Source organism: Marmota marmota, unplaced genomic scaffold (assembly GCF_001458135.2).
Source record: "Marmota marmota marmota unplaced genomic scaffold, marMar, whole genome shotgun sequence".
NCBI classification, from domain to species: Eukaryota; Metazoa; Chordata; class Mammalia; order Rodentia; family Sciuridae; genus Marmota; species Marmota marmota.
In genome coordinates this window covers 59,684,329-59,710,218 of record NW_025999842.1, presented here as the reverse complement: position 1 = coordinate 59,710,218, position 25,890 = coordinate 59,684,329, and the positions used below count along the sequence as shown (strand labels likewise).

The window sequence follows — 25,890 nt, the reverse complement described above, 5'->3', positions numbered from 1 at the left end:
ACCCTAGAAAGCATGCTAAGTGAAGGAAGTCAGACACAAAAAGATTCCATTAATATGAAGTTTCCAAAACAGGTAAATACATAGAGAGAAAGAGTAGGTTACTTGTTGTGTAAGACTAGAGAGTGGGGGGGGGCAATGAAAATTGACATTTAATGAATATGGAATTTCTCTTTGGGATGAGAGCTTTTCTGAAATTAAAAGTGATGGAAATACTTTATAGGTGTAATAAGAATTGTAATGCATTCCACTGTCATATATAAATAAAAAATAATTTTAAAAAAGTGGTGGAAATACTAAAAAAACAGTGAAATTGTATGCTTTTACGGATGAGTTTTATGGAATGTGAATTATTTTACAATAAAAAAATCAACATATCAACTATGATCTCATTTACATAAAATTTTCCATATGTCCATCTAGTCATCCATCCGTTTATCATCTACCCACTTGCCTGTCCTTTTATCAGTGTATATACAAAAAGGGTGAAATGTCTATAATATTAATATTAAAATGGTTATTTCTGGATACTTGGAATTAAGGTGGCTTCCTTTCCTATTTATATTTTTCTGCATTTTTGAATTTGTAATGAACAAGTATACTTTTTACACATCAATAAACACATTCTTTTAAAAATGAGTAAAAGACTTAAACTGATAAATCACTATAGAAGATATGTAGATGGTAAATAAGCACATGGAAAGATGCTTTGCATCTTGGATAATTAGAGATATGTATATTCAAACCACCATGAGATCACTAGAGATTCAAATGACTTCAAGAAAATGACTGTATCCACTGGATGTGGAATACACCTATAATGCCAGTAACTCGGGAGGCTGAGGCAGGAAGCTAACTTTGAGGCCAGCCTCAGCAACTTAGTGAGGCCGTAAGCAACTTAGCAAGAACCTGTCTCAGCAACAAAACATTAAAAGGGTTGGAGATGTAGCTCAGTGGTAGGACATCCCTAGGTTACTTCCCCAGTACTTAAAAAAAAAAAAGACAATGACTATATGAAACACTGGAAAGAACATGGAGATACTGCAACTCCCATTATTGCAGATAAGAATGGAAAGTTGTACAGCCATTTTGAAAAACTGTTGGCAGTGTGTCATAAAGCTAACCACTCACTTATAATGCTGTCTAGCAATCCTACCTCCAGGTATTTACCCAAAAGAAATGGAAACACATGTCCACACAAAACCTGTATGCAAATGTTTACAGCAGTTTTATACAAAATGACCTAAAACTGGAAACAACCCAAATATGAACTGGTAAATAGAGTGTGATATATGCATGCACTGAAATATGACTCCGTAACAAAAACGAACTACTGATATGTGGGCAACAACATGGATAGGATCTTAAATGCATTTTAAGTGCAAGAAGCCAGACATAAAAGACTCCAGGTTATGATTCCATTCAGGTGACATTCTGGAATGTCATCAACTTCATCCCACCATTTTTGCTTACTAAAAAACTTCTGAGAGTGTTTCACTGACTGCAAAATAAATTTAAATTGCTTTACTTGTGACCAAATACCTGACAAGGAACAACTTAATGAAAGAAAAGTTCACCTGGGGCTCATGGCTCCAGAGGTTCAATCTAGGGTCAGTCAATTCCATTGTCTTGGGCCCGAGATGAGCAGAACATTTCACCTCTGAACATTCCTACATTGCCTAATACACAAGCTTTTTAGGGAATATTAAAGATCCAAGCCATAACACCTGGAATGGAATGTCCTCTATAATCTATCCACAATTTACTTTTCCAACTTTAACCCCGAGATTTTCCCACAATCTGTTAAGGTCAGGGTGGTATGCTTTTTTTTTCCTCTAGAATATTCTTGATTCTATACCCACATAAAAATTTCATATCCATATAAAAATGTCCTTCCTACTTTCTCCATTTAACAAAACCCTACAATTCTTTAAGAATTAAAGAACTCCTCTTCCAGAATACATTCCATCCCAGCTAGAGTCAGCACTCTTTCTTTTTTTCATAAAACTCAGTACTCTGCTTTATACAGAAATTAATCACATATTCCCTGGAAAAGCCCTTGAATTCTGATCTAACTTCACACTTAATTTTACTTAAACACTCTCATCTAGATCTTGTCTGTCCAACTGTTTTATAAACTCACTCTGGGCAGAAATGATTTTTCATATCTCCGTATTCTTTGGAGTCCTTATTCTAGTATTAAAGTAAATATAGAATAATGACCATCTATTTATAATGTGCCTTTGTATTTTGCTCAGATACACCATATTTGAAGAATGTCTTCCACCAAACTCACTTTGCAAATCAAGAAGAAGGAAGGCATGAGGAGCATATAAGCAAGAAGAGACCCAACACCTGGAGAAGACAAGGGGCTATCATGCTAATGGTCAAACAGGGAGACCGTGTGAATTCAAACCGGAGCAGATGAGGGCTGTCATCGCCACTCTGAATGCTCTTGTTTTAACTTGACAAAACATACAAAGGACACACTCCAACAAAATGAGGAAATAACTAAGAGGGGGAAAAAAAGAAAACACACAAGATCCAGGACAAAGAGATTCCACACTTGGTGAAAAGCAAAGGGAATGCCCGGCGTGGTGGCGAGGCAGCAGGCCTAGCAGCAGGACTGCCGAAGAGATGTCAACAAGATAAAAAAAATTAGAAGTGATAGACTGCTTAACGTGATTGACTTTGTGGAAAATTATACTGACGGGCCATTGGAAAATGTAAGAAGGATTAGCACTAAGAGCAAAGAAAACAAGGCACACAAAAACAAGGCCGTTATTAATTTCAGACAAAGCAAACAGAGAGGAAACGAAATTATAGCTAACTTCAGTGCGTGGCTGCTAATAATGTTTGAATAAGAATAATATGTCAACACAGAATATTACCTAAAAAATCAGTGACAAAAGGAAGAGAATAGTAGCATAAGAAAGCTATTTTCTTTTTTAAAAAAATGTTTTTTTTAGTTGTAGATGGACACAATACCTTTATTTTTATGTGGTGCTGAGGATCGAACCCAGTGCCTCAAACACGCTAGGAGAGTGCTCTACCTCTGAGCCACAACCCCAGCCCAAGAAAGCTATTTTCTTTATATTTACCAAAATAGGATGACAGTAGACAACGTCTAACATTAATGTATTAAAGACAATAGCATACTTATTTGGAATATGAAAAAGGTATAAATGACAAAAGAAGAAACTAAAAGAGGGGAACTTTTATGAGAAAATAACCGTCATATTTTGTTTTAACCCTTTCGATGCATTTTGATTATTTTGTAATAAAATGCATATATTTCTTTAATTTTTAAAATTTATAAGTCACCCACCATAATTTGAGTGGTTGTTTTTGGTGATGTTTATTCTCCCCTAATCCTGCCCATATTTTCAATTTTTTTTGGGGGGGCAGGTACCAGAGATTGAACTCAGGGGCACTCAAACACTGAGCCACATCCCCAACTCTATTCTATATTTTATTTAAAGACAGAGTCTCACTGAGTTGTTTAGTGTCTCGCTTTTGCCGAGGCTGGCTTTGAACTCACAATCCTTCTACCTCAGCCCCTCGAGCTGCTGGGATTACAGGCATGTACCATATATTTTCAATTTTTAAACATCAACAGAAAATAGTATTAAGAATAACCAGATAAAGGCCATGCCAAAAAGGTACAAGAAAGCAAATAATTAAAGGAGTGCACACATGCAATTAATCTACCATGAACAGGCATGTTTTGTCTTATGAACACTCAATATATAAAATTCAGTAATTGTAAAGTTTAGTAAAGCCAGATATTTTCACTCTCCACAAAGTCCTTTATTATTCAAGAATATTCATAGGTTCTGCTACAACCACTAATGGAAAAATAGATCATTACAGATTAGCTCTATTAAACTCTAGGAATGCCCAGACTAGAGAAAAGAAGGCGAACATTGAAGAACAACTAAAGATTCAGGCAGGGAATTCCATATACAAAAGACCTTTATATACTCAACAAATATAAAGGATGAGGCCAACAGGTAAGATAGAAAACCCAAAGTCATGCTTCAAAAGATAAGGAAGCTAAGAGGGCCATGAGCACTTGGCCTCAGTCAGGATCCCACAGAAAAGAGAACAGCCAGTCACACAGTCTGGGGGGCAGGTGGGATGTTATGAACCTAGAAAGTAGGGAACTGACTGTCAAATTGTCTCCTGGTCATCAGTGGAAAAAGAGATAGTCCTTTAAAAATATCCACTTTGCAGGAAACTGCTAGAAAAACAACTCTTAGTTTTTAGTAAGACATGTCTCCTTCATTGGTTACATGAGCAAAAAGAATATGAGTTTTTGGATCATCAAGGCTCCACCACGACTACCAAGAAAGCTTGAGAAATCTGCCCTGTTGGCACACAAGGTCCTTCATGATCTAGCTCCTTCTTACCTGTCCAAGAATCATTATCACTCAAGCCTCACATATTATCTACAAAAATGAACTAATTACTAATCATCTAAAAAGTCACTGCTTCTGTCACCTTCAGAACTTTACATTTTAGTCATTTTAACCTGCCCCACTTCCGGCCTCCAGCTTTCAGTCATCTCCTTTCCACCACACTAACTTCTACAGACCCTTCAGAATTTGGTGCAAATGCCTCCCAAACTGATGGTTCCTTTCTCAAAGCACACCATGACATCCCTTACCATGACTATTAGGGTTCACATGCTGCTATAATAAATAACCACAAGCTTAGTGGCTTAAAGCAACAGAAATATTACTATCTTCCATAGGTTAGAGTCTAACACTGCTGGTGGAGCCGCATTCCCTCCTGGAGGTTCTCAGGGTGAATCTGTCTCCTACCGGCTTCCAGCTTCTAATGGCCACCATATTCCTTGGCTCTTAGTCACTGACTCCACCTTCAACACCAACAATGGTGGGGGAAACCCTTACGTCACTTCTCTCTTCCCCAGTCCCTCTGCCTCCTCCTTCACTTTTAAGGATTTGTCAGATGAGGTCGGGCCCAGCCAGACAGTCCAGAATAATCCCCTCATCTTTGGGGCCATTTTTCTACCTGCTTCCTAATGTCTCTGATTGTGACTGAAGGAGACTGTTTTCTTGTCAGCTGGAAGCTTCTGAATCATTAATGCACCTGGGTCCTAGAGGGCCTGCTCACAGTAGCAACTCAACAAGGGTTTTTTAAATAAACTAACACTTACTTTTGCAGCAATATTTTAAGGAGATAATGAGGAACCAAACACATAAACATATCAAGATGTAGTAAACACTCAATAAAGAAGAGTTTCCCTAATCATCTATATGAATTTCATGAAATACTGGGATATTCATTTTGCTTATAGCAGGCACATGTGCAACTTAATAATTTTTTTCTTTTTTTAATTAATTTTTTAATTTATCTATGACAGTGGAATGTATTACAATTCTTATTACACATATAGAGCACAATTTTTCATATCTCTGGTTATATACAAAGTATATTCACACCGATTCGTGTCTTCATACGTGCACTTTGGAAAATAAAGTCCATCACATTCCACCATCATTTCTAACCCCCGCCCCCTCCCTTCCCCTCCCACCCCTCTTCCCTATCTAGAGTTTGTCTATTCCTCCCATGCTCCCCCTCCCTACCCCAATATGAATCAGCCTCCTTATATCAGAAAAAACATTTGGCATTTGGCTTTTGGGGATTGACTAACTTTACTTAGTATTATCTTCTCTAACTCTATCATGATTTTATTCTCTTTTATTTCTGAGTAGTATTTCATTGTATTTATATGCCACATTTTTTTTTATCCATTCATCTATTGAAGGGCATATAGGTTGGTTCCACAGTTTAGCTATTGTGAATTGTGCTGCTATAAACATTGATGTGGCTGTGTCCCTGTAGTATGCTGTTTTTAAATCCTTTGGTTACAGACCAAGGAGAGGGATTGCTGGGTCAAATGGTGGTACAACTTAATAATATCTTTAATAATGCAACTGGAAAAATGTTTTTAAATGAACACATACCAGATGTCAGATATTTTTTTATTGCGAACTTAATCAATGACTTAAATTAATGAATATTCTGGAAACTAAATTCTATTTTTAGCAATCCAATTATTATAATGAATATTCACTATAAAATTTATATTCAAGGACAGGGGGATAGCTCAGTCCTACAGAGCTTGCTTAGCATGCACAGTCCTTGCATGAGATACCAGCACCACACAAACACACATGAGTTTATAATCATAGTAAGAGTATATGTGTTCATTTGTATTCTGACTTTTAAAATTAATGTAATTTATATGAAATTTCTAATAGAACATAGTTCAAATGTATTTGTTCCCTCTACCCCCTCATTTATTCTTTTTTAGAAATTAGATCCAAGGCTACAATGTGGTATACTGAAGGTTTTTCCAATTTTTTCAAGGAATTTATCCTAGCATTAAGACCCCCCAAAATAAACATTAAAGTTAAGAAGTTCAGGGCTATGCATACACACTTTATCACACAGGCAACAAATTAACTTTAATGCTACTTGTACACTGCATGCACAAAAGAAAGACCTAATTCTACCACCTCTGTCATTTCCTAGCTATACGGCATAGAATAAATAATTTCAAATCTCAATTTTTATTTATTTATTTATTTGCATCTTTAAAATATTGGACTAGATCACTAAAAGACTTAGAGGACTTTTTAAAACTATAAAGTCTGTCACAAAGAGTATAAAATATGCTGGAAGAGAACTTCCATCTCACCCTCAACCCTAGCTTCAAATTCAGCTTCATTAAGAGTCACTGCTTATAAATGAAATGTTACAACAGGTACAGAGGAGCACCATGCAGACAGCCAAGCGGTTGGAGCATTAACAGGGAGGGTTTCTAAGATCACTTCCAGCACTGAACTCACACAAGTCTATAATCTCAACGTGGATTTTACATTGATTTAGCAGTCCTGGTTGCTACAGCTCAAGAAAGACCAGAACAGAGCTGGAGGGAATCCTGAGAAACATAAGGAGGGAATAGAGGGGAAGGAGCATGACTACAGGAAAAGAATTTTTTTTTTTTTAAGTTAAGGAAATTTCTGGCTAGAAGACAAAGGCAGAGAAGACTGTTTTTGTAAATCTTTTTAAAATCTATAAATCACAAAGAACAAGGATAGGCTGAAAACTTAAAAGATACATGTGAAGTTTACCAGGGTATTGTTAGCCAAAATAATTTTTACTTCAAACAGAAGAAATAACAGATTATAGGATTCTTTGGTGCAAAATATGGTACCGAACAAAAGTATAAGTAGCTTCCCATAAAAGATTTATGGATATCCATGGGTGACAGATTTATAATAGTTTATACTAAGGGGAACTAGGATTTTTTAAATGTAAACTCTTAGCTTTCAAAAAGATGTCTGTAATAAAATCAGCTATGATAGGCTATAAAATAGCCGATGGCCATTTGTGTAACATAAAATATGACTACCCACAAAATGGACTTTTTAAAATGTCATTTTAAAAATGCTAAATAATATTTTCTATTTTAAGCTATAAGATATATTATTTAATCAAGTGTGCATGTGCTTATAATTGATCAAAAGAGTACTTGAACACAAACAAATGGCTTTTTTAAAAGACTTTAATAGAAACAGAATATCTTAGAAACCCACAGTAATGCATTGCTAAATTTTGGTGTATTTAAAAGGTGACCTTTACAGTGATATGAGATTTAAATATAGTTATCTCTTTTAGAATGGAAAAGAGTAGCCCCAGTAGTTTGAGTGGCAGGTAGAAAACTTACAATGAAACCATTCTTCAAGCATTTCAATGGGTACCTTCACAAAGTAATTTTGATCTTTTGGAAATAAAATAACATTTCTCCAATAAATATATTAAAGCATGCTATGGGGAAAATGCAGCCAAAGTGAACCATGAGTCATTGTAGATATTCTCCATGATCTGTGGTCTTTTGTTGACCAATCATCACTACATAGAGGTTGAGTCTTAGGATTCCATCATGGGACTTTTGGAAACTCTGTCCTCGGCTACTACTGCTATGCAATTGGAAAGCAGAGAGAAGAGCCCCCCACTTCCTCTACTTCCATCCCACAATACCTGTTCCACCTTCTATAACTCTTTTTGGGGCTCTCATTGCCAGAAAATAAATATTTATGGCTAATTTTTGTAAGAAGCTATATCTCAACACATCTATGTATTTTATCAGCTAGATCATTACTGACATTGAATTAGTCAATCAATATTGGACTGTACCTCCTATACTACTCTATCCTTCTGTACACGTCCAACCCTCAAACCCTTGTTCCATCATGCCCCAAAGCTCCTACTCTATGATCAGCAGTCTCCTCTGAACCTACAGTCTTCTCAGATCAAATCCAGTATCTTATATTCACTGAAACTGGTTTCCTCGGGGCCATCAGTCACCCTGACAACTTGTAATGAAAGTTTGTTGCTGTTGTTTTTATTCCTAGATGCTTTATGTCTCAGTGTGAGGAGTTGTTTTCAAGTGCTATTCCAAGGCAAATGTTCTTCCATTTTCCAGGCAAAACTCTACTGTTTTGGAGCACAAGACATTTATATAGTAAACTCCAGGTTCAGGGTCACTTTCATGTGTTAAAAAGATTATTCACTGCCTCAATGGGTATGTGGAGTCTGAAATCCAACTCAAGATCTGTTTGCCAAGCCAAAACTCTAATGAGGGACTGCTTCACCCACAGAAAGAAACACCTTAGACACATTATAAATACAACCCCAATCTCTACTCCTGTCCAAAGACTTTCCACTCTCCTATTCTCTCTCTCTCTCTCCATCTTTTATTTGCACTCTTTGTACTTGCTTTTGAGTAGATGAACATTACTAAAGGATACTTCAAAAACATTATCTTCTCCTCACATGTATCACAAATCACAAATTGGAACTCATCACTGTCCAGTAACTATCAATTTCTCCCCAGGAAACTCTCTGTCCCATTCGCCAAGATTCTGACTGTACATATAATTCTCTTCCTTCCAATTTCTTCAGCCCTACCTCCAACCTGATTGACAGCACGCTACATGGACCACAAAGAAAGTTCAGTCCTTGCACAGAGATGCCTTCATCTTCCCACCACCGAGGCTCCAGGCCACGGACATCTGTAGTCATCTTCTCATTGCTTTTTCCTGTTGTGAAGGAAAATGCATCCCAGGTCTGACCAAACTCAATTCTCCAGATCCTACTTTGATATCTCCACAAAGACTTCCTTTCCCCACTGACTTGAGTCACCAGCCTCTCCTCCACTGGATCTTTCCTAGAAGCTTGCAAATGTACCTCAGCGTATCCCCTTGTAAAAGAAAGGTGCATCACTTCTCTTTATGAGTCGGTCCCCTCTAGGTATCACCCAATATCTCTCTCTTCTCAAAAACCTTCTCTAAATTATTTCTACTTCCTCGTCTTCCCCTCACTGTCTGCTTCTCACCTGATCCCTGCCTTCAGTTTGCTTTTCCAAAATTCGCAGGCATCTCCAAGGTATACAATTCCACAAATGATGTTCTCTGTCATCTTTTCTCATTACTCCAGCCTAATTCAACACAGTGGATCACTCTCCCTTAGAAATATTCTCCTCTATTTTCTCTTAGAAATAATCTCTTCCCTCTACTCCTGAAAATCCTGGAATTTCTTTCTTTGTCATTGGAAATGCCCCCTCCCTGTCCATTCTTTTTGCTCTTTCCCCCTTTCTGTTCAATCCCTACAAGCTCACAGGTGTGATTAAGTGCCATCTTCCTCTACATCCTTTTACTTTGCCCCTAGTCATCTCATCCAACCACACAGCCTTAATATCCAATGTGAACACTGACAATTCCTCATTCAGATCTGAGGTCAAAATATTGGAATTCCACATTTATATATCCAAAAATACCTACACATTTTGATCTCTAATAGGCATTTCACACAACAATGTCAAAAAAAAAAACCCACACTTTTTTATACTTTTGAATTTTTGTCCCCAAACCTCCAGAGCTTTCCCAATTCAGTGACTAATATCAGCATTCATCTTTTTACAAATTTCCATCTTTCATGGTTTCCACTCCTCAAACCACACATCTAATCCCCCAAAGTCTCCTCTTCTTCTGAAGCACGTCTTCCCTCTATCATGTTCTTCCCATCTTGCTGATATGCCCTCAGCCTGCCCCACCTCCCACATCTCAAGCCTGTCCTTTTTACTCAGCCGGACACATTCCTGCCTCTGGACTTTGGTATTTGTTGTTGTTTACTCTGGAGCTTTCTTCAGATGGTTCCCTCTTAACTTTCAGAAGCAACTCAAACGTCACCTTCTGACCTATTCTTCTACATATTACTGAAGCCACATAAGCCCCTCTCTTACACAGCACCTCCTTTTTTCCTCTACCAAACAATCTCCCTCATTGCAGCTAATTTCTTATTTACTGCATAGTTCCCCTATAGAATATCAGCTTCCTGGGGGCAGGCACTGGTATATTTATGGTCACAGAGGACTGATCACAGAGGTTAGCAAACAAAAAGCTAAATAAATACTCCTTTAATTGACTGATTGATAATTAATGGGGGAAAAATCAAATGAAAGAAAAAAAGAAGACTATGGGCATGAATCCCTTAATTTATTTGACAGGCAACTGAATGTACTCAGAAAATATCTGCATGCTTCAGTCTGATATTTATTTACAAAATGAAAAGATGAACATTCATGGGAAAATACCACAAAGACATTGTTGGTAATATTTTTTAAATGACAATACAATGGTACCTGAAGTATTTTTTTTTTAAATAACAAGAGTAAAATGCAGAAGAGCATGATTTTTATACTTCTCTTGGCCAGTTTACTTCCCAGTTTGAAAGGGATAACTAAAGATAAAATATTAGCAAAAAAAAAAAAAACAAACAAAAAAAGAAACAGGTTGAAAAACAAAGGTGACCTTCAGGGAAAGAAATAAGTTTCTGAGAGGATAAATCAAATTGACTGACCCAAATCTCAGATCTTTTATGGGTAGACAGGTCACCTGTACTCTACCTAAGCCCATGGATGTTATAGCATTACCGCATTCATTCCAGGAGCTCAATGGTGGAGCGTGGCTAAGGTCAGTAACACATAATCCCAGTATGAGCATCTTCTACCAACTGCTATTAAAAAGTGTGGACCAAACTGAACAATGGGTAAGTGCTGAGAAGAACGCTTATTTTTTGTTAATCCGGGAGGGCAATAATTAATCATTACTGAAAAAGTACTCACAGAAATAACAAGCTTCAAAACGTGCAACAGAATAACTTAAGAATGCAATGGAAAGTAAATTCAGATTTTTGGATTTTAACCTGTTTTCAAAATAGCCAAGGACTTTACAAATTCAGCCTTAAGTATGCATAACATTTATATAATCTTATAAACTATGTACATTCCACACATTCAGCTGGCCATAATTAAAAATTAGAAATTCAGGTTCTTTCACTGATCAATCTATACTGTATTTATGGCACCCAATGAAATAATTGTAAATTTTCAAAACTCTGCACCTTTTTTTCTCCCTCCCTTCTTTCCTCCCTCCGTCCCCGCCCCCTCGCTTTCTTTCTTTCTTCAGTGCTGGATATAAAACCCAAAGCCTTACATGTGCTAGGCAGGAACTCTGCCCCTGAGTCACACCTCCAGCCTCTACACCTTCCAACCCAAGATGGTTGGACTCCTGTTTTGTCAGAAAACACTTAATGCAACATAAATTCAACAACTGTGATGATCTCACTGAGAAAATTGCATTTCCTAAGAAATTAAATCCAGTAATAAAGATTTACCATTAATATAAGTAGATATCATTCAGAATGACTATAAACGAGCAACTGACAATGACTCAGCCTTCTGCTAACTCAGCCACAGACTGTACTGTGCATCAGATGACAGGTGACAAAGGTAACCGGGATGGCACATGATAATTTAGGCAACCAGTTGTTGATCATAAACCATATAACATGAACTTTATATATAACTTCTGATCTCACAATAATCCCACACATTAGGTCTGGTCTCCCCTTTACAACAAGGAAAAATAAGACTCAGTGAGTTGAAATAAGGTCCACAGAGATAGTAAATGCACAGAGTGGGATTTCAACCATAGGTTGTCAAGAGATCATACCCAGAATGCTCCATTCTACTTGTACCATTCCAGAAAACCCTTCAAGTAGGTAAGGAAAATATGACTTCACAGGGATAAGAACAAGGAGAAAAATATACAGTAATTAGTAATTCATAAGAAATTATAGTAGCACATGCTTGTAATCCCAGCAGCTAAGGAGGCTAAGGCAGGAGGATCGTGAGTTCAAAGCTAGCCTCAACGACTCAGTGAAACCCTAACCAACTCAGTGAGAACTTCCCTCTCTTCCCTCTAAAATAAAATATTTTAAAAAGGGCCAGGGATATGACAAGTAGTTAAGCAACCCTGGGTTTAATTCTTGACACAAAAATTTTAAAAAAGGAAGAAAGAAATTACAGCATACACTTATACTGTCTCGTTTCCTTGATAATACTTCAAAATAGATAATTGTGTATATATGTATAACATAAATAAATATACACACATATACATACATGGATATAAAATGTTAGTTTATCCCTGGAGTGTTTATATATACAGTTAAAATAAACTTTCAGACACAAATCAGGGATCCACACTCCAATTGAGCATCCTGAACCCAAAAATCTGAACCTCCAAAATCTAAAACCTTTTGAATGCCAATAGGATGCCAAAAGTGGAAAATTCCACACCACTACATTAAATTTTTTTTCATACAGAAGATTACTTAAAATATTGCATGAATTACCTTTAGACTATATGCATAAAGCTCATGTTACAGTTTGGATGCAGGGTGTCTCCCAAAAGCTCCAGTGTTAATGCAGAGATATTCAGAGGTGAAGTGGTCGACTATGAGAGCTGTGACCTCATCAGTCCACCCTAGTTTGAATGGACTGACTGGGTGGTAACTGTAGGCAGATGGGGCATGGTTGGAGAGGGGGTCCCTGGGGGCTACCCTGGAAGGATTCACTCTCCCTGTAGCTCCTTCCTCCCCTCCTGCTGTCTATTTCCTGACCCAGCCATGAACTGAACAAGGCTCCTTTGCTGGGCCCTTCATCCATATTTGCTGTATCTGGGGCCCAGAGCAAGCATTCAACTGACTGGAGACTGAACCTCTGAAACAGCCCCAAACACACTTTTCCTCCTCTAAGTTGTTCTTGTCAGATATTTCAGTCACAGAAACAAACAAACAAAAAAAAACTAACACAACCACAGAGCCATACTATCAACCCTTCTCAAGTATATTTGAAGCATAAATTAGTTTCATGTTTAGATTTGCTTCCCCAAACTTTACATATATCATTATATATACAAATATTCCAAAATCTGGAAAAATCTGAAATCAAAAACTTCTGATCCCAAGCATTTCAGATAAGGGACATTCACCTTGTAGAAGTACATTCCAACTATCAGATCATAATATGCTTTAAATAATTGGTTAACTGCCATTAAGAGATGCAAGGGGGAAAAATGTCAAAAAGAGCATTAGTGAAAATACAGAGATTACTCTCAAACTTACAGACAGGCCGCTGCTCAGAGAACTCAAGATACCAGCAATCATTTAATCAGAACTCTTAATATATAGAAACCCTAGCTGTCACTCAATATCAGAATTAATAAATTTTTGTACAATAGGTAACTAACACTATTGATGTATCTATATCACATATCAGCCCAAGCAATAGTCAAACACATTCATATTCGTACATCTAGGAACAAGGCTATTCATCCTAAGCAGGATGAATAAATAAAGACTATAATAAATAGTCTCATGTCAATTCAAAGCTTTCTGTTATCAGAGCTTTTGGGGATTTGGGCATTGTAGATAAGATCTTGTGGGCCTGTAATTGTGAATGGCCAAATTATTTAGACCAACATCAATTCCTATAAAACATTTCCCTTAAAGATGATATTAAGCTTTACACACAATGCTCTGCTAACATTATTCCTTGTGTAAGTATAATCACCCATCACCCCTCCAGAATCAGACCGACAATGATGTATATTCAGAATATGGCTGGGAGGAGATAAGAAGAGAGACTTGGCAAAAGGCCTCTCAGAGGCCATTAGACTGGGCACAATGGCCACCTAATAGACAGTGTTACATTATTCATAGAAGAGGCCCCCATATCTTTAATCCGATCTGGTTTCTAAACTCAACCCAGATAAGAACCATTAAGCCAAATCACACACAGATCTGAGAAGCAGGTACACAAAACAGTCACCAGCAATCACTGACATTCTGATAACAAAGAAGAAAAATGAAAGTCTTGCTAAAGATGAGATGAGCCTCATGGAACAAGCAAAAAGGCTTGAATCCAATTCCTGCTCTGCCAGTAGGAGCTGTGTAAATTGCAGTAATCTTTACCTTCTCTGAGCTTCAGTTAATTCACCAACAAAACACAGATGAAAATGCTTGCCTGCCCCCTATGGTTACTGTGAGGATCAAAGGAAAAAAAAAATATGAAGAGCTGAGCAGAGTGCCTGATGATGAGAACATGCACAATAAAATTTATAAACTAAAAGTAAAGCACACAATCACACAAAGCATAGCAACCTGAATAAATTTACTACCAAAGCTTCAGAACCCAGCACAGAGGGTATTATCACCTTTCACTTGAGGAAAAATACCATTTTGGTTGTTCTAGGTGAACCTGAGCATGCCGCTTAACTTTTCTGAGTGAGAGAGGGAGATTAGACCACATAGTCTCAAAGGAGGTGAGAAATAGTTCTTGCCATGGGGGAGGAAGGACAGAAAAAATGCCCTGTTTTTATGTATGTAAAGCACAACTATTCAGTACAGATATGGACACACGTGATACCACACTATTGAAATTTCATAAGGGGCTGGGCTCTATGAAGGCGTCTTAGAGAAGACATAATGAGAAAGGTTGAGAAACACAGGTTTAGATAAACTGTAGGCTCATGTACAGCTGCTAAAGTTCCTTAGTTCTATCTCTGCAACAACAATGTTAAAAATTTCAAAGTGTTTTCTATGTCATACATGATCTTTCCACACTTGATGTAATGAAATTTTAAAAAATAATAAAGTCAAGAATTTGAAAGAAGTTTAACAGAGGTTCTCATACTTTAAGAAGGAAAAATTTATATATTCCAAAAAAAGATGTCCATTTAAAACAATTAATAATATAAATATTACTGCTTAAAACAGAAAACTCTGAATATATAGAAACCCTAGCTGTCACTCATGGGGATCCTCTGAGCCACAGTTTTGTTGTTATTTTTCTGACTTTATAAATAATAACATCTGAATCTTGTCCAAATATTAATAAAAGTGCTTATTCCTCCCCCCCAAAAATTGCAAATAGATACTGAGCAAGGATGATTTCTTGTAACAATGATAAACTTGGAATATGTGGTTGTCTCTGCTATGATAAATGAAAGATCACCTTGGAATATAATTCATTTTTAATTGCTTCTTCCATTGAATCTCACTACTGCTGTAGGCTGCCTTAAAATATTTACAAAGTAAAAGCCAAAAAAAAAAAAAGAAAGAACTGGATATACTAAATAAAGCAGGCCACTCATTCCTAAGTGATCAATTTTTTTTCTGGTATTGTTTAAAACATAAACAAAGTCATAACTCTTTGCACATGGAATTTTTGGTAAAACATAAGATGAAATACATTTAGGGATTATATCAGGGTTCAAGCTGGTTTTAATTCACCTGCTATCCCTGCCTCAGTTATGGGATCCTAACTCTATCCAAATAATCTGTTACCATAAAAGAGAAAAATTATGCTAACATGCTAGGAAGATCAAAATTACAGTCACTCTCCTTTAACCTTTTTGAAGCTCTGTATTTTTGCCACTCCAGTCTCGTGTCCCCCAGTGTCCTACGTATGTCCAGCAACACATTCAAGCTCCTGTGCTTCCCTCATAATTCTCTTCTGGAGTTTACACAACTGCTTGAAAGATTCTAACTGAAAACAACATTCAAGAAATGCATAAAAATTCTTCCATGTCGAACATTAATAAATGCTTGACCATAGTTTATTACCAGGAATATATATACCATAAAGTGTTCTGATCACTATCAATTTTATTCACTGCAAAATAAATGTAATTTGATATCAAATTAATTTTCAGGAAGTTGCATTTAAATAGATAAAGATGTTGGAGAAATCACGGTTTCACCTAGACACAGACATTCCCAGCACCATGCATAAAGTCAACACTCTATACTGATGAATATAAATTTGCATCTTGAAGATATGCTAACTACTGTTTACAGCTCCTCACATCCTAGATGTTCAAGTGACAGGAAAATCTCTCTTCTAAAGACATACGCTATTTCAGGCCATTCCAAATATAATGACTAGTCAGTAACCAGAAAGAAAAGATAATAAGTTAATTAAAGTCCTAAAGTCACATAAATCATTTCAGAAGTCCAGTGTTGAATCCATAGCATCTGATCTTCAACTGAGGAGACCCAGCCAAATACTATACCATTGTAATTATTATTACCCTGAGGCATCTGTAAATATCTGTTACTTACCAGAGTACTACGAAATGTATTTGAGATAATACTGAGAGAAATCAGAATAATCATTGGCAAGATTTAGGCTTATTCAAGGGAAAACAGCATTGTAGAAATTCAACTAGATATTGAGTAAATACACATTCTGTACTAAGTAGGCATGATAATATCAACTCAGCATATCACACTATAAAAATAAAAATAATAATGAAATGTACTTCTAGTAGCTATAAATTTGGGGGCTGTTTCCATGAGAAAACCAAAAATAGTCAAATTCTCAATTTAACATTATGCATTCAATTGCCAGGGTCATAGAATTACCTTTGCTTTAGATTGATCCATGATGTTTTCAGATACTCAGTAGTTTCCTTCACATTCCTTGTGTCATCACTACCATATTCCTCCAGCAGTTTCTGCAGGACATTATCAAATGCCATGATGACACCATCGCCAGGACCCAGTTCTTGAAGCAACATCTAAGGTGTAAGTTCAAGTATAATTGTTAGACCTGGTCATTTAACAATTACCATGACACAAACACTGCTTCCAAGGGTGTTTTAACATGTGTGAGACCCAGACATCACAAGAAGAAAACAAATTAGGGGACAAACTCTTGCATGTAGGCTTAAACCAAAAGAATTCTAGAAATGGAAAATGTCTAAGAAATCAGGTATGTGGCAGATGATATTGATTATATTTTCCTCTCTGAGATATTTTATTTCCTCAAACCATCTGTCCCTCTCATGCCTTCTGCTATACATCTAAATCTTACAGGAATGTGCATCATATAAGAATTGAACACACACAGAGTTCCTCTGTATGTGCTTGGAGAAACAGCAAGAACCAACAATGGTGGAATTCTTCTGCCTCTTGCCCCTGGATCGCTGCACGTGTTTACAAAGTTAATTGCTTGGATAGATCAAGCAGTGAGCAAGGTTTACAGAGAATCTGCCTGGGTAGCTAAACTGAGACTGAGTACATCCACAGGCAATGGTATCTTGACACTTTATGTCCCTGAAAGTTTCTGAAACAAGAATCTCCACATGAAATCTGAGTAACAACTATGATCCTCTAAAGATTTTTGTAGCAACTGGAAGAAAAATCCAGCCTAGAGAAATGAACCACACTGTTAATTAGAGAAGCAAACAGACCTCCCTTGGTATGTGTGGAAAAGTAGTTCCAAGAGCCTTCCCCTCCCATGGACATCAAAATTCACAGAGATGCTCAAGTCCTTGATATAAAATGGTGCAGTATTTGCACAAAATCTATGCATATCCTCCTGTACACTTTACTTGTATTCCCTAATATCATTTAAATGCTATATAAATAACTGTTATACTGCATTGTTTATGGAATAATTACAAGGACTTTTTAAAAACTTTTTTTACATGTTCAATACAGATGCAACCATCACAGATCTAACTACATAGCATACAATCCCTGGTTGATTGAATCTGTGGATACTAATCACACAGACACAATGAGCCAACTGTGTTCCAAATAGGATGACTGAATCATGGGTATTATTTTTTACTGTATTTCTCTACTTAAGGTGCAGGGCTTTGCTATTACTTTTGAGTCGTTTGATAGAAATGATCAGCAGGTGTCATAAACACAGAAAATGATTCAGAAACCAATCCCCCTGGCCACTTGCTTTTTAAATTGTAACCATGGAAAGTCTACACTTGTGAAGAATAAAAGCATACTTCCAGGTTTTAGATTCTGTTTCCCACACAGTCTTTATTATTACATTCTTCATCAGTGTGCACTTTCACCTGAAGTTACCTGAAGGGTAAATAAAATGTTCCACCAAAATATAACCTCACAGCTAATACACCCTCCAACTCAAGAATATTTTCTGTTATTATAAGAAAGAATTCAAAATAACATTTTAAAAATACAATAAGTATTCACTATTATCAACTCTAATCAAACTGATCAACAGTGGAACATACATATTGATAAGTGTGGATATAAATGTATTAAAAGAAACTAAACTTACTTATTAACTGACTTGCTCACCACAGTAGCACTCAAATCAAAGCCTCAAGAAATTTTACAAATACAAATAAGCTCTGGGGTAGGCAAGAAAGAAACTAAAATGAGGATTCTGGGATCCTACAAGATGTTCTTTTTCCAGATGTTGGTTCGTGAGGATTTTTCATTAGCCAAAAAAAAAAAAAAAAAAAAAAAAAAAACACTTATGAAAAAAAAGTCCAATGTGTAATTGCTTAAAACTAATATTAATACATTGAAGAATTATAAGGGAATTGTGACAATGTTCACAAAAAGTTAAAAAAAAAAGAGGAGGTATATTTATTTTTCATAAATAAAAAGTAATAAACACCAAATAATATTAACTTCTAGTTGAAGAATCTTTGAAAATGTGTGTGTGAAAGAGAGAAAGAGACTTGTTTTCAGGAAAAGTGGATGATGATATGCAATTTTTTTAAAAACTCACATTTTTCTGTGATTGCTGTTCTCACATCTGAACTGGAAGCTTTGTTTTTCAAGTTCTGTGCCAACGTAAAAACATAATCGAGCTGAGGATGGCGCTGTTCTAAGTCAGCTTTTGTGATCTGTTAAGAGAAATGATTATTAAGATATGTTAACAAGCGATACATTGAGAACAGTAACTAAGCAAACCGGTTTGGTGATGTCAAAGTTGTCACCGTCATCGTTTGCCTCCGCTAAGGCAGGCATCAGCAATGAGGCAGAGGAAGAGTCAGAGACCTTGGGTTCAAATCTCAGCTCTTCCACTAACCACCTGGTACCTTACTTCTGTGTGCCTTAGCTTTCACACACACACACACACACACACACACACACACACAATAAGATAGTGACAATTAAGACGTATCAAGTCTGAGCAGACTAAGAAAATCCCTCTAAAGAACATGAGCAGTTAGTGCTGCTGATGCCTGGTGCACCTCTTCTGCACCAGACATGTGTACACACAGCATCCCCTGTGGGATACGGTGACATTATTAGAAAAATGCTAATCACAATAATTTTAAGTTAAATCATCTTAGACGTGAAAACCGGTATTCCTCGATGGACTGAAGCTCTTGTTGCTGATAAATCCGGACAAAAAGCTAACGAATTCAGAAAGTATGGTTTAATTATAAAATAAGTACAAATAGAGTGACAAGATGTTCCTGGGCTTTTCACTTTATGAATCCACTTGCTTTATGGACTTCAATCTCTTCTACAGTGACAAATGTTATTTCTAAGTGGATTACTAACAACTTCCGATCCTGGATCCCAGACTAGGTTTCCATGAATGTTGTTCACTTTCTTCTCAACAACATAAGGACCCCTCAGCACAACAAATCCAAAACCACTTCCCTCAGACCTTCATTCACACCCATTTCTCCTACTTCTTATTTCTGCTAATTGTAACACGTCCTCTCAGCCCCTCGGCAAGGGCTCTTTCCTTTGGTTTAAGCATCTCTTGCCTCCAATCCATCCTCATCCTCTTACTGAAGCAAAGCATCGTTATCACCAGTTCCCAGCTGCAATTCAGAAAAGAAAAGGCAGTGGGGGAAAGATGTGTGCCAACTGCTTTCACAGGAAAACTCTACAGGGCTCTAACAGCCTGCAAGCTCCTCCACAAAGGGAACTGGAGCTGCCTGGCACACCGCACCCCCCACTGTGTCTCCTTCTTGCACAAATGTTGACCCAAAGGCTCCTCATCACCAACCCATGCCTCCTGTCTCTTCCCTATCCTGGAAGGTCACTGACATTATTTTCAGATGTCAAAATCCCACCGCCTGCCTTCCAGCACTTGGCAGAAGCCACCCTCTGCTCACCCTGGCTCCCCTAACAGGTGGCCTGCCCCTGCCCTGGGACATTTTATTAGACTTTGTCATTGTAACTTTTCTCTGGAGGGTTACTCAGTGCCCCTGACTCTTTCAGTTGGGGCTTATTAAGGACATGGGAATAAAACATCACCTACCTCAAAGGACTGTGGGAGAAGCAAATAAGAAAAATGCCCATCACACACTGAGCATTTAGCAATAGTTGTTTTATTATTTTATTATAAATTCCCTATTTCTTTTCTTTTCTTTCTTTTCCTTCCTTCCTTCCTTCCTTCCTTAATTTGGGTACCAGGGATGGAACCCGGGGGCACTTAACCACTGAGCCACGTCCCCCAATATGATATAATCCATCACTAGGTCTTTTAATTTGCTTCCCTAAAACAATCTTTATATGAAAATAATAGACCCAGCCCTTTTTTATATTTTATTTCAAGACAGGGTCTCACTGAGTGGCTTAGGGCTTGCTAAGCTGCTGAGGCTGGCTTTGAACGCACAATCCTACTGGCCTCAGCCTCACAAGCCATTGGAATTTCAGGTGTGTGCCACCACACCTGACTACATTCCCTATTTCTATCTGAAAGATTCTTTTCAGTATTCCTTTAAAACACACAGCTCAGAGTCTAGCACACTTAATATGGAAATAGATTTTTACATACTGATATTAGATGGTATATGTACAATAATAAAACTGTGGTTAGGATACTTATTTCTAAAGTCAGAAATGAAATGAGCTCATTATGAAAAATGAGCTGAAATAGAGCCCTGGGAAATTATCCTACATCACACCGGGCATTAAATGGAACACCAGCTTGCATTTATACCAACATGCCTAGCTTTGTGATATCAGTTTTAGAGTTTAAAAATACACTGAGTCTTTAGATGAAGTCTGAAAAGCTTCATTCTTTGCAGTTAGTCTGGGGTGGCTGTTTGGCAGATAATGTTTTTTTTTAAACCTCATTCTTTCAGAGTTGCGGATAAACAAAGGGGACCCAAGCAGATCTGGTAGAACCTGGGTCGTGGTACCACCCCCACAAGCCTTTCCACCATGCACCTACTTTCATTCGGGAAACAGTCCTATTGATCTCTTCTACATCCCCAACAGTGACGATGTTGGACTTCAGCATCTGGTCAATCAATACCAGCCAGTCAGCAAGTTCTGTTATGGTTTTATCCAGATCAGCAGGAACCGAGATTTCTGAGGTACGCTGAGGGTGAACGGGCATGTCTGATGCAGAGGATACTAGCGCCACCTTTTGGACACTAGGGTGAGCTGGAAAAAACATGTAGCAAAGTAAGAATAAGGATAAAAGAATAAGAATAAAAATAAAAATAAGGATATTTTTAATATGGTAGTATAATAATGACAGGCATATGTATATGTGTATTGAAGTAAAATTTAGTTTAAATTAAAAAATTTTTAAGAAGCTTATACTTTTTCATATTGAAATGGCTATGGCATAACCTGAAATAAGCACGTCTTTGTAGTTACTTGGCCATCAAGCCAATTAAAGCATCTCACAAAGTCCAAAGCTAGCAATAATAACTCAAAGGATATCAACACACATTATGAGAGAAAACAAATAAATAATACAACAACTGGGGGAAAACTAGGAGTATTATTTTATTGGGTCAATATGTTTTGCTTAATTACAAAGCAAATATATGTGTTACTTTCTCTTCTCTTTGCATTTAACTTTATGACATGAGGATATTTCATTTTTTATTAATGTGAATATCTATGTAATAATGCACATTTATATTCCCTAATTTTTGCTTATATACATACATTGCTCCTTAAATGTTTTCTTTAAAAAAGAACTTATAAGATATATCTTTTTGCATAGAGTATATTCCACATTTTTAATCACTACCTTAGCAGAGATTTCCCAAAGTAGCGATAGTGGATCAGAAAATATTTTTAAAGGCATGTGTTTAATATTCATTGCCAAATGGCTTTACTTAAAAGTTGGAAATTTACATTTCCTACAGCAGCATGTGGAACTGGTCAATATCCCACATCTACATGACAGGCATCTATTTCCATGGATAAACACACATCGTCACCACTGTTCTTAGTTAATGGATTTTATTGCTAGTAATAGTAAATATTTTTCATGCTTACTAGCCAAATGTGATATAATTTATCACTAGGTTTTTTAATTTGCTTCCTTATCAATCTGGATGAACAATATTTATATGGAAATGATAAACACTTGCCAAATCATTGAAAATGATGCTTATGAGGACCTTTTAAAATGTATTGTAAGGGTTTTTTTCTCCATTTTTCTTAACATACAGCTATTAACAAACTTGAGATAATAAAAGTCATATATCTTTCTTGGGGGATCATTATCCCAAGAGTTTGAAAGTTAGAAACTCTTGTCTTCTCCAACAATTTGATAAATATTTTCTTTCGTTTTTGGTTTTCGTTTTTTGTTTTGGGGGAGGGTGAAGGGCATTAAATACTGTTTTTCTTTGGTCTCTAATATGAGGTAGTTAAATGAATGATTAAATCTACCTGGAACCTACTGTAGCATGCGATATATTGGATGAGGTTTAAATAATATTCTAAAAAATACAAAGTATAAATTCAGTACAATTCTAATCAACATACCAACAGTTTTGAGCATAACTTGGCAAAATCACAGATACAAAATCTTGGTTGAAAAAATAATACAAAGAAAAGTACCAAAAAGAGATTAAAGCAAATATCTCTGTAAGAGGGATGAGCCCTACCACCTATTTAGTTGTTGTCCTTAAATAATGACAATTATCTCCCTGTATGATGAACTCACACATGCTAACAAACCAATGGAAGAGAAGAGCCACGGAGTATAGGTGGCACCAAATGTGCCCCTGGCAGGGATTGCATCATAGATCAATGTGGAAGAATATATCATTTAATAAATGATGCTGTCAAAGCAATGACCAATGGCTGGAGTGAGGAAATGATGGATAGATTTCGACCTCACGTGCATCATAGGAAAATTAATTCTTGGTAGATGAAGGGCATAAATAAGGAAACCAAAATTGTGAGCTAATGGAATAAAGAATATCTTTATGACTTAAAACACAAAAACAGTAAATTATTAATAAACCCTGAGTGTTTAACAATTCTGAAAAGAGCACTATAGAGATTTTAAAAATCTAAAAGATAAAGGGAGACAGGATTGACTGTGCACATTGAAGACAAAGAATTAGTAACCAAATGCTTTTTATAAAACCGAAAAAGTCAACAACTGACAAAAAGGGAAAGAAAACACTTAACCTGAATAAAGAAAAGTTCAACTTTATGAGTAACTGAATAATCCAAATTAAAATGAAACACTCTGCTCACGCAAGTCAGGGGTTGGCAAAGCAGCATCTGGGAAGCCCAGGCTTCCTGGCGACCCTTCGAAGGGGCTGGCACACTTAAACTTTCATCATTATCATGCATTCTTGCCTTTTCTTGCCCCTTCTCCCAACAGCAGAGCAGTACTTCACCAAGGCTACATAACAGGTGGCATCGCAACAGACCAAATGCAGAAGCAGACAGGAGAACCCAGTTGTCTTCCATGGAGTCAGATATTGAAAAGATTTTGAAGATATAAAGCAATGTCACTTTCCTAATCTCCTGTTTACTTGGAAAAGTAGTTTCTTATATTAACATTTTCTAAAAAAATGGTATTTTTATTTTATTATGGTTTTATTAGTGTTATTCTTAAACTAATAAATCATTTTGAAACTTGTTTATAACTAGCTAAATATGATAGAGAGAACTCTTTGTGGTCTTTGTGGGTCCTCTGCCCAATCTTCACTGTAGCTTTCTTTGTTGTTGTTGTTTTTTTTAATCATTCTTCAAATCATCAAATACCTATTAAAAACCTATAAGATTCAAGGCACTTTGAAGATGCTATGAATATAAAAGTGTGAAAGACACGGTCCCTGCCCTCTTGGAACCTGCACTCTGGAGCAGGACACTGATATATACACCATGAAGCAAAATGAATGCAAAAGATAGGGTCAGGATGTAGTTGAGATGTGATAGGCAGGAAAAGGCCTATTCAAGAAGATCTTTGTCGAAGAACTGGATGAAGTGAGTCTGAAACATGCAAATATCTGATGGAAGGACTTTGGGGAAGAAGAAGAAACAGCAGACACAAAACCCAGAGATGAGAATGTCCTCGGCATGTTTGAAACAGTGAGACCACCAGAGGGTCTGAAGCAGAATGAACAAAAGGGACAGCAATAAGAAATGTGATTAGGGATAGCCAGTAGGCAAGTCAGACATGATAAGACTTTGGAACTCACTATGTGGACAGAACTTATTGAAAGATGGCAAACAAAGGAGGGAACAGAATCAGAAAGAGGAGCCACGAAAACATTCCTACAACCTAGATGAAAGAGCAGAGTGTTCAAGGCCAAGGAAGGAGTTGGGATGGGGCACAGGCGGATGCAACTTACTGATGGATTGGATGTGAAATTCAGAGAAGAGTCTAGGATGACGTCAAGTTTACTGGGTGAGAATAGGCTCAATTTTCTAAAGTTAAGCAAGTGTCTACATTTATGTGACAGGTGAACATACCCAGAAAAGAGAGTTCTGGGGTTTGCCATGTATCTGTGCAATGAAATGCTATACATCAGTTTAAATAAATAAACTAGAGCTACATGCATCAAAACATACAGCAACGAGAATGATCTATTAACAGCAAGAAAGCAAAAGGACAAAGCCAAGTGAAGATGTGATCCAAAGCACAAGTAGAAGGTTGGCCTTAGAAAGGAACAGAGAGAACATGTCCTCAGCATCAGAATAAAGAATGTAGAGTATGTGAGTACAGATGCAGCTAGGTGGATGGTTCTATGATGGAAAAACGAAGAAGCTCTTTATGATAAAAAGGTATTTTTTTTTCTTTTAAAAGTGAAGTGAGGCATAGTGACACATGCTTAAAATCCCAGCAGTTTAGGAGGCTGATGCAGGAGGATCACAAGTTCAAAGCCAGCCTCAGCAACTTAGCAAGGCCCCAAGCAACTCTGCAAGATCCTGTCTCTAAATAAAATATTTTTAAAAAGTGCTGGAGATATGGCTCCATAAGTAAGCTCCCTGGGTTCAATCTCTGGTACCAAAAAAATAAATGAATAAGTAAAAGTGAAGTGAGGCCAATAGTAGAGAGATGGGTAGCAAGGAATTCTCAGGAGAAAGTATAGTAGAATTTTCTGTCAAATCTGACGCCCCTCTGAGAGGCACAGTCCTGGCTTTGGAATGAGTACAACCAGCAAGAAGCTGGCATGGATGAACCTCAAAATATTATACTAAGTAAAAGAAGTATTGTAGGATTCTATTTACATGAAACATGCAGAAAAAAATTCATAAAACTGGAATGCAGAGAGTTGGGCACGGTGATGCACACCTGTAATCCTAGCAGCTTGGGAGGCTGAGGTAGAAGGATCGTAAATTCAAAGCCAGCCTCAGCAACTCAGCAAGGCCCTAAGCAACTAAGTGAGACCCTGTCTCAAAATAAAGCAAAAAAAAAAAAAAAAAAAAAAG

At 36.9% G+C, this 25,890-nt stretch overlaps 1 protein-coding gene across 1 annotated transcript in view; it reads right to left on the bottom strand.

Annotated features, from left to right (window-relative positions):
* Utrn (utrophin) overlaps positions 1-25,890 on the bottom strand; it is a 515,860-nt gene that overhangs the window by 245,102 nt on the left and 244,868 nt on the right. Inside the window, exons 47-50 of the mRNA XM_048800520.1 lie at positions 21,422-21,636; positions 19,007-19,124; positions 17,318-17,454; positions 16,867-17,021 (exon numbers count right to left, since the gene is read on the bottom strand). Coding sequence (XP_048656477.1) covers positions 16,867-17,021; positions 17,318-17,454; positions 19,007-19,124; positions 21,422-21,636 — 625 coding nt within the window. The remainder of the gene's footprint in view (positions 1-16,866; positions 17,022-17,317; positions 17,455-19,006; positions 19,125-21,421; positions 21,637-25,890) is intronic.